The sequence below is a fragment of the Mandrillus leucophaeus genome, unplaced genomic scaffold, assembly GCF_000951045.1.
Source record: "Mandrillus leucophaeus isolate KB7577 unplaced genomic scaffold, Mleu.le_1.0 Scaffold1748, whole genome shotgun sequence".
NCBI classification, from domain to species: Eukaryota; Metazoa; Chordata; class Mammalia; order Primates; family Cercopithecidae; genus Mandrillus; species Mandrillus leucophaeus.
Window position 1 is genome coordinate 25,624 of NW_012101752.1, and position 7,480 is coordinate 33,103.

At 43.5% G+C, this 7,480-nt stretch overlaps 1 protein-coding gene across 1 annotated transcript in view; it reads right to left on the reverse strand.

Moving 5' to 3' along the window:
* Positions 1 to 7,480, reverse strand: part of LOC105537565 (prostaglandin reductase 1-like) — a 38,983-nt gene that overhangs the window by 17,176 nt on the left and 14,327 nt on the right. Inside the window, exons 4-5 of the mRNA XM_011977212.1 lie at positions 5,652 to 5,819; positions 1,363 to 1,480 (exon numbers count right to left, since the gene is read on the reverse strand). Coding sequence (XP_011832602.1) covers positions 1,363 to 1,480; positions 5,652 to 5,819 — 286 coding nt within the window. The remainder of the gene's footprint in view (positions 1 to 1,362; positions 1,481 to 5,651; positions 5,820 to 7,480) is intronic.

Genomic DNA, 7,480 nt, shown 5'->3' on the forward strand with positions numbered 1-7,480 from the left:
ACTTTGGGAGGCCGAGACGGGCGGATCACGAGGTCAGGAGATCGAGACCATCCTGGCTAACACGGTGAAACCCCGTCTCCACTAAAAAAAATACAAAAACCTAGCCGGGCGAGGTGGCGGGCACCTGTAGTCCCAGCTACTCGGGAGGCTGAGGCAGGAGAATGGCGTAAACCCAGGAGGCGGAGCCTGCAGTGAGCTGAGATCCGGCCACTGCACTCCAGCCTGGGCGACACAGCGAGACTCCGTCTCAAAAAAAAAAAACAAAAACAAAAAGAAATAATCCTGATTCATTTTGTAATATAGCATAATCCAAGCTTAGCTAAATTCCAGAACAAAAAGTAAACTTTAAACCAAATTCACTTGTGAATATAGATGCAAAAATTCTATTTTAAATGTTGTTAAGTCAATTACAAAGGTATAAGCCCATATTATAGCGTACACAGGTAAAGATTATTCTGGAAATGTTACAATGGTTCGACATTGGAAAACTAATATAATTCATTCACTGAAACGTGAACCTGATAAATGTTGCAATGGCATTTGATAAAATTTAATATCTACTCCTATTTATTTACTTACTTAAACAAATTATTCTACAACTTCTGTGGTAGCCTCATATTTGTATTCCAAGCTCTTTTAGCACTGGAGACCAGTCCCAACCCTTGGCCGTTGGTTGTAGCCCTGTACTCATCTGTACCCCATCTAACTTGTCCTCTAGGACCTAGGTCCTGAATCCTGCATCCCAGCTTTGGGCAAAGGATCAGTCAAGCCGCATCGCCTTCCCACTATGTAATAAATCCCTACTGTGTCTGAGTTGTCGCCTACTCTATACACTCACCATCAGATTGGATCCCTTGAGCAGACATCTGCCTGAATTAGAGCCAATATTTCCTAGTCCTAGGTATTGCCAGGAGTTAGTTCCCAAGCCATGGCCCCACTGCTCTGGGCTGAATGCCCATTTCTTTCTAGTACAACAGCCTTTGCAGCGGGGCCACGTGGGTGATGACTCTTAGTTGGCTGATCTCAAGTCCCTTCTTCTATTGCTAAGGACAATCATGAAGAAAGAAGATTAAGCTGTAGCGATAGAATGTTCAGTAGAAAATATGAAAATGATTAATGCTGATAAACTCACTACTCTAGACAGAGGCCATTTCTGACTTGATTGTCTGCAATGTTATCAAATAACAATGTTCAGCTTATCTTTGGTCTAGTTTTCCCCATTCTTCCAATTTCTCAGTGTCCAACTTCTAAAGAAGACCACTGGACTATAAATTCCCTGAGGCCAAGGAAGATCTGCTGTGTTCACTGTTGCATTCCCAGTGGGTTTAGAATAGAGGCTTGTTACTGGAGAAAGGCACTTACCTTGAGCTTTGCAATCTGCCCCACAACAGAGCCCACAGCTCCAGCTGCTGCACTAACCATCACTGTTTCTCCACCCTTCACACCACAGATTTCAAGTAGACCAAAGTAGGCAGTCAGGCTAAAGGAAGAAAATTAAGGATATATGAATAGAGTGGTTTCTTTCCTCTATAACTCATTTATATGTATCTTGAAGGCCTTCTTACGAGTGCCATAGGTCTGAGTAAAAGACAAAAATACAGGAAATAAATATTGCCAGTCACTGTTGCTTTACTTCCTCCATCTCTACTCTCAGATAGGAATAAAAATGATGTGAACTAGGGAGGGAAGGGAGAGTTGGCTAGAAAGGGGCTGTATCCTGTCCATTCACAGGCCAAATTTCAGGAGCAAAAGATAGATCATCTTTCTCAAACTTTGGGGATTCAAGAAGAGAGAGCTATGCATCATTCCCATATAAGTTCTATGGAGATGATGAGCTTCATGGGAGAAGCCCCTATGTTATCATGGTGACATAGCCACAGATAGCTACGATGTGTGATATTAGGCATGAGAGGGTCACAGGGAGCATCTGGAGCTTTCCATGACTCCAAAGTGGTATGGAAGACCTTCCAGAATTTCCCCGTATTACCCTAAGTGAGATGTCAAAGTTAGCTTGCAGGAAAAGAGCTACTGGATATACAAAGATGCAGCACTGGCAGTACTGATGGGGACTGGGTGAAGACACCACCACACCTCTTTGGATTGTGAGTTTGGAAGGTGATAGGATTGAAGACTTTCTTCACCACCAAAGTTTCCTTGTGTCTCCCTTCACCTCTTCTCCCCTACACCTGGCTCACAGTCCAGAGGGAATGATGGATAACAGAGGAGAACGGAGAGGAAGAGCTCTCATCCGTAGAGGGTGCAAGGCAGGTAGGAAACACCCAGAAGTGCTGGAATTGTTTAGTGCCCACTAATTTCATGGAAGACGGTATTCAGCATCCTCTACTTTCACAATGATGTCCTTGGCAGTGGCAATTTTGAGGAGTTCAAATTCAAAGTGAAATATGAATTTGGGGTACCTAGGAGTTGTGTTTGTTTAGAGTCTGATCATTTGATGGTATATATGTATTTCCATTTCATTCCTCAGAAAACCTTCAAAGTGTAAAAAAGGAAGGGGAAGGAAGGGTGGGAAGAAGGAAGGGGGGAAAAGATCTCAAAACTTAGAGAAAGGAAGTAACTTTGAGCAGGAGACCAGCTTAAGACCAGTACAGATCGAGATCAAGAAGTTGTTGTTGTCCCTCTTCTACTGACACTGAACTTGTATTATCCTTGGAGCTTTGCAACAACCCCAGGGAGAAGAAAAGAGAAATCCTGAGTTTTATATTTGAAATGATGTGAGAAATCACTGAATTCAACTGAGGTTTTCTCTTTTTACAGCAGCCAAAAGGAGGGGTTGAGATAGAAATGAAGTTCAGTAGTGGACAAGTTTAAGCTATATTTTTGCAGCCCTGGATCTGAGCCAATAAAATCCGGACCCATTATAGTGATTGTTAAGGCACTTGCAGAATTTCAGACACATTCATGTAAAGTTATTTCCGCATTAAAAAAAAAAACAAGTACATGTTGACATTAGTTAGCTTATACAGCCTCTGACTATATTTGAGGCCCATGGGAGGTTGGCATTGAATAGAATGCAGTGACAGGCACAGGCACAGGCAGCACTTTTTCTGAGAATCCAAATATCTCCCTTAACACAATGTTTTCCAAAATGGCGGGGCAGCACCAGGTGTCTCAGATTCACCTGAATTGTTTTTTGTTTTTTTTTTTCTTTAGACAGAGTTTCGCCCTGTTGCCCAGGCTGGTGTGCAATGGCGTGATCTTGCCTCACTGCAACCTCTGACTTCCGGGTTCAAACGATTCTTCTGCCTCAGCTTCCCCAATAGCTGGGATTGCAGGCATGTACCATCACACTCACCTAATTTTTTGTGTCTTTAGTAGAGACAGGGTTTCACCATGTTAGCCAGGCTAGTCTCGAAGTCCTGACCTTGTGATCTGCCCGCCTGTGCCTCCCAAAGTGTTGGAATTACTGGTGTAGGCCACCGTACCCGGCTGAAATGTTTGTTTAACATTTAGATTCTCAGGCCTCACCCTAGACCCACTGATTCAGAAATAATCCAAATGTTAATAAGACTCTAGGTGATTCTTATGAATGCTAGCAATTCAGAACTACTCCCTTTACAAAAAAATTTTTTTTGAGACAGGGTCTTGCGCTGTTGCCCAGGCTGGAGTGCAGTGGTGAAATCACAGCTCACTGCAGCCTAAACCTCTAGGGCTCAATGGATCCTCCCACCTCAACCTCCCAAGTAGCTGGGACTACAGGCACATACCACCACACCCAGCCAATTTCTGAAATTTTGTGAAGACAAGGTCTCACTATGTTGCCCAGCCTGGTTTCCAACTCCTTACCTAAGACGATCCTCCTGCCTCAGCCTCCCAAAGTGCTGGAATTACCAGCATGAGCCACCATACCTGGCTGGGATGGGTCAACTTTCAAGAATGCTAGGACTTCTAATATAGACAATAAGAGAAGTTGAACTTTGAAATCTAGGGTGTCTTTTAGCTGTCCAGACTCCACAGATTTAACATTCCCCCAAAGTTTTGCATCTTTTCCTTCAATTAAGTTGGAAGAGCACATGTATTCATGTGTTTGCTCTCCAAACCACTGATTCTATTAAGTCCTTCTTAGTCCAAAGTACAACATTCATTTTCCCTCAAGAATTTCTTTACTTTTGGCTTCTTCATCTTATCTCCATTGTACTTTATTTTATTTTATTTTATTTATAATTTTTTTTAAATTATATTTTGAGATGGAATCTCGCTCTGTCACCCAGGCTGGAGTGCAGTGGTGCAATCTTGGCCCACTGCAATCTCTGCCTCCGGGGTTCAAGTGATTCTCCTGCCTCAGCCTCCTTAGTAGCAGAGATTACAGGTACATGCCACCATGCCTGGCTAATTTTTGTATTTTTAGTAGAGATATGTTGGTCTCTGCATGTTGGTCAGGCTGGTCTCGAACTCCTACCTCGTGATCCGCCTGCCTCGGCTTCCGAAAGTGCTGGGATTACAGGCATGAGCCACCGTGCCCGTCCTCCATTTTATTTTAAAAGGAGATAATGTTTGGGAAAGGCTTTGTAATCAGAATATCTAATTGAAAGTCAACTCTGGAAATATCTAGAAGGTATATTGGGAGAGGGAGATGCTGGTTGTCACAGGTGGAATAACTCAATCAGAAAGTATAGCCTCTGCTTCTCTTTTGGGGTTAGGTGAACTGGCCCAGAAAACTCTGGCATTAGCAAAGAAGACCCATCCCATTGGTCAGTGACTCATAATGACAGGAATTCTCATTGAAAGGGTGATGTGTTGCCAGAGGATTCTTAGAAACGGGCATGTATGACTCCCCAGCTCAGTCACTGAGAACCACTGTTGATTGTTTAGAGTAAACGTACATTAACATGCACTTCTTAGTGGCTTGGATCAGATGAATGAGAAATATACACGAGTGAATAAATCACCTTCTCTTTCAGGAGTCAGAATCTCCTAATATATTACAAATTACCTTCTCAACAACCAAAGTTTCCTCGTGTCTGCCTTCACCTCTCCTCCCCTACACCTCGTTCACAGTACAGAGGGAAGGATGGGTGGGATAACAAAGGAAGAGGAAGAGCTTTCACCCGTAGAGGGTACAGGGAAGGCAGGAAAAAACAAAAAGTGCTGCAATTGTTTAGTGTCCACTAATTGAATGTAAGAAGGTATTAATTTTAGCAAATATTAATTACTAAAATATTTGTTCATGCCAGGCATGGTGGGTCTAACTGAAATTTTGTATCCTTTGACCAACATCTCCCCAACCCTTCAGCCTCCCGACCCCTGGTAACCATCATTCTACTCTCTAATTCTATGAGTTCAACTTTTTTAGATTCCACATTTAAGTGAAATAATGTGGTATTTGCCTTTCTGTGCCTGGCTTATTTTCCTTAACATAAAGTCCTCCAATGGTGTCACAAATGACAAGATTTTCTTCTTTTTTTAAGGCTGAATAGTATTCCACTGTGTATATAGACCATGTTTTCTTTATCCATTCACCCATTGATGGACACTTAGGTTGATCTTCCTGCTTAGTCCTGCCATCTTCTCTAATCAGCCCCTGAGCCTATCGTGCATCAAATATCTTCCTGTTGACCAAGTTCTGAACAAACCATTTTGGAAAACCAGAGTGTCAGACATTTAAACAAATGAAATATATTCATGAAACTCACCCTGGCATACCAACTGTCCCCAGAGCCAAAGACAGTGGTATTGTGTCTGGCCACTCTGTCAGCAGCTTTTCCAGATCTTTCCCATCAGAAATGGAGTGTGTTGTCCAGCCTGGAGAAGTCAGTACAATAGTTCCTTTTGGTAGGTCTGCATTTTTACTTTCCACAACTCTGAAAGATAAAGCACATTAAGACATTAAGGCATGGGACATGTCTTCCCTTTCAAAGGAGTCAGGATGCTGTGGAGTTAGTGTTGACAAAAGGGCACTGAGGTTGATATTCCACAACTGATAGTCCACCACCCCTCTCCATCTTAATTCTTAGCCATCGGCATAGGGATCATCAGAGAACTCTCAACTTACCCAGCCACTTGAGGAGTGGCTCATGGGGTGAGGAGCGCCTGTTCTCACCCACTTCTATTCCTTTTAAGCAAGAGGCCTCTGTCCTCTGGCTCAAGGTGACCTGGACACTAGCCTTCTCTTCTTCAGGTGTCGCTCTCTTTCCCTTTGCCTCCACTCTCCAGAATCTTTGAGATTTTCCTCTCTACTCTCCCTTTCACTCAACATATAAGTATGCTCAACTCTGCCGTCTTATAATCCCATCCCTCCCCTATCTCCTTGCTCCTTCATCTTCCTTTTTCAGCCCAACTTCTTCACTTTCCATTCATGTGCTAACCCACTGCAACCTGTCTTCCACCCCTACTACTCCATTAAGGTCGCAAGAACCTCCTGAGCACAAAATCCAGTGGATATTCCTTAATCATTGTCTGGTTTTACTTTTCCACTCTCTCCCCCACCAGTCTCTCTCTGTCTCTGTCTCTGTCTCTGTCTCTGTCTCTCTCTCTCTCTCTCTCTCTCTCTCTATATATATATATATACACACACACTTTTTTTTTTTTAAGATGGAGTCTTGCTCTTGTCGCCCAGGCTGAAGTGCAATGGTGTGATCTCGGCTCACTGCAACCTTCGCCTCCTGGGTTCAAGCAATTCTCCTGCTTCAGCCTCCTGAGTAGCTGGGATTACAGGCGCCTACCACCACACCAGGCTAATTTTTGCCGTTTTAGTAGGGACGGGGTTTCACCATGTTGGCCAGGCTAGTCTCGAAATCCTGACCTCAGGTGATCCACCTGCCTTGGCCTCCCAAAGTGCTGGGATTACAGGTGTGAGCCACTGTGCCCGGCCTACCCTTTTCCACTCTATTAACACAGGGTCACCCAAAAGTCTCCCCTCACTGGTTCCCAGGATACTGATGATCTCTGCTGGCTTTTTGCCTCCTCCTCTAAGCTGCACCCTTTCTGTCTCATTTACTGATTCCCTTTTCTTCATCCAACTCTTTATCCTTCTTTACCATCTTTCGTCCCCAGATCATAAAGTTATATAACACATATTTATTCTAGAAAATTTTAAACATATAAAATAAAAATATCAGTTCTAATCTCACAGCACAAAGACAACTGCTAACATTTGGGTGTATTTTATGTCAGTCTTAATGGTGAATTTTAAAATGTGTACTATACGTATTTTTTTATTTTTTATGTTTATTGTTTGAGACAGAGTCTTGCTCTGTGGTCTGGCTGGAATGCAATGGTGCCTTCTCGGCGTACTGCAACCTCTGACTCCCGAGTCCAAGCAATTCTCCTGCCTCATCCTCCCGAATAGCTGGGACTACAGGCGCCCGCCATCACGCCCAGTTAATATTTTGTATTTTTAGTAGACATAGGGTTTCACCATGTTAGCCAGGATGGTCTTGGTCTCCTGACCGTGTGATCCGCCCGCCTTGGCCTCCCAAAGTGCTGGGATTACAGGCGTGAGCCACCGTGGCCCTCCATTTTT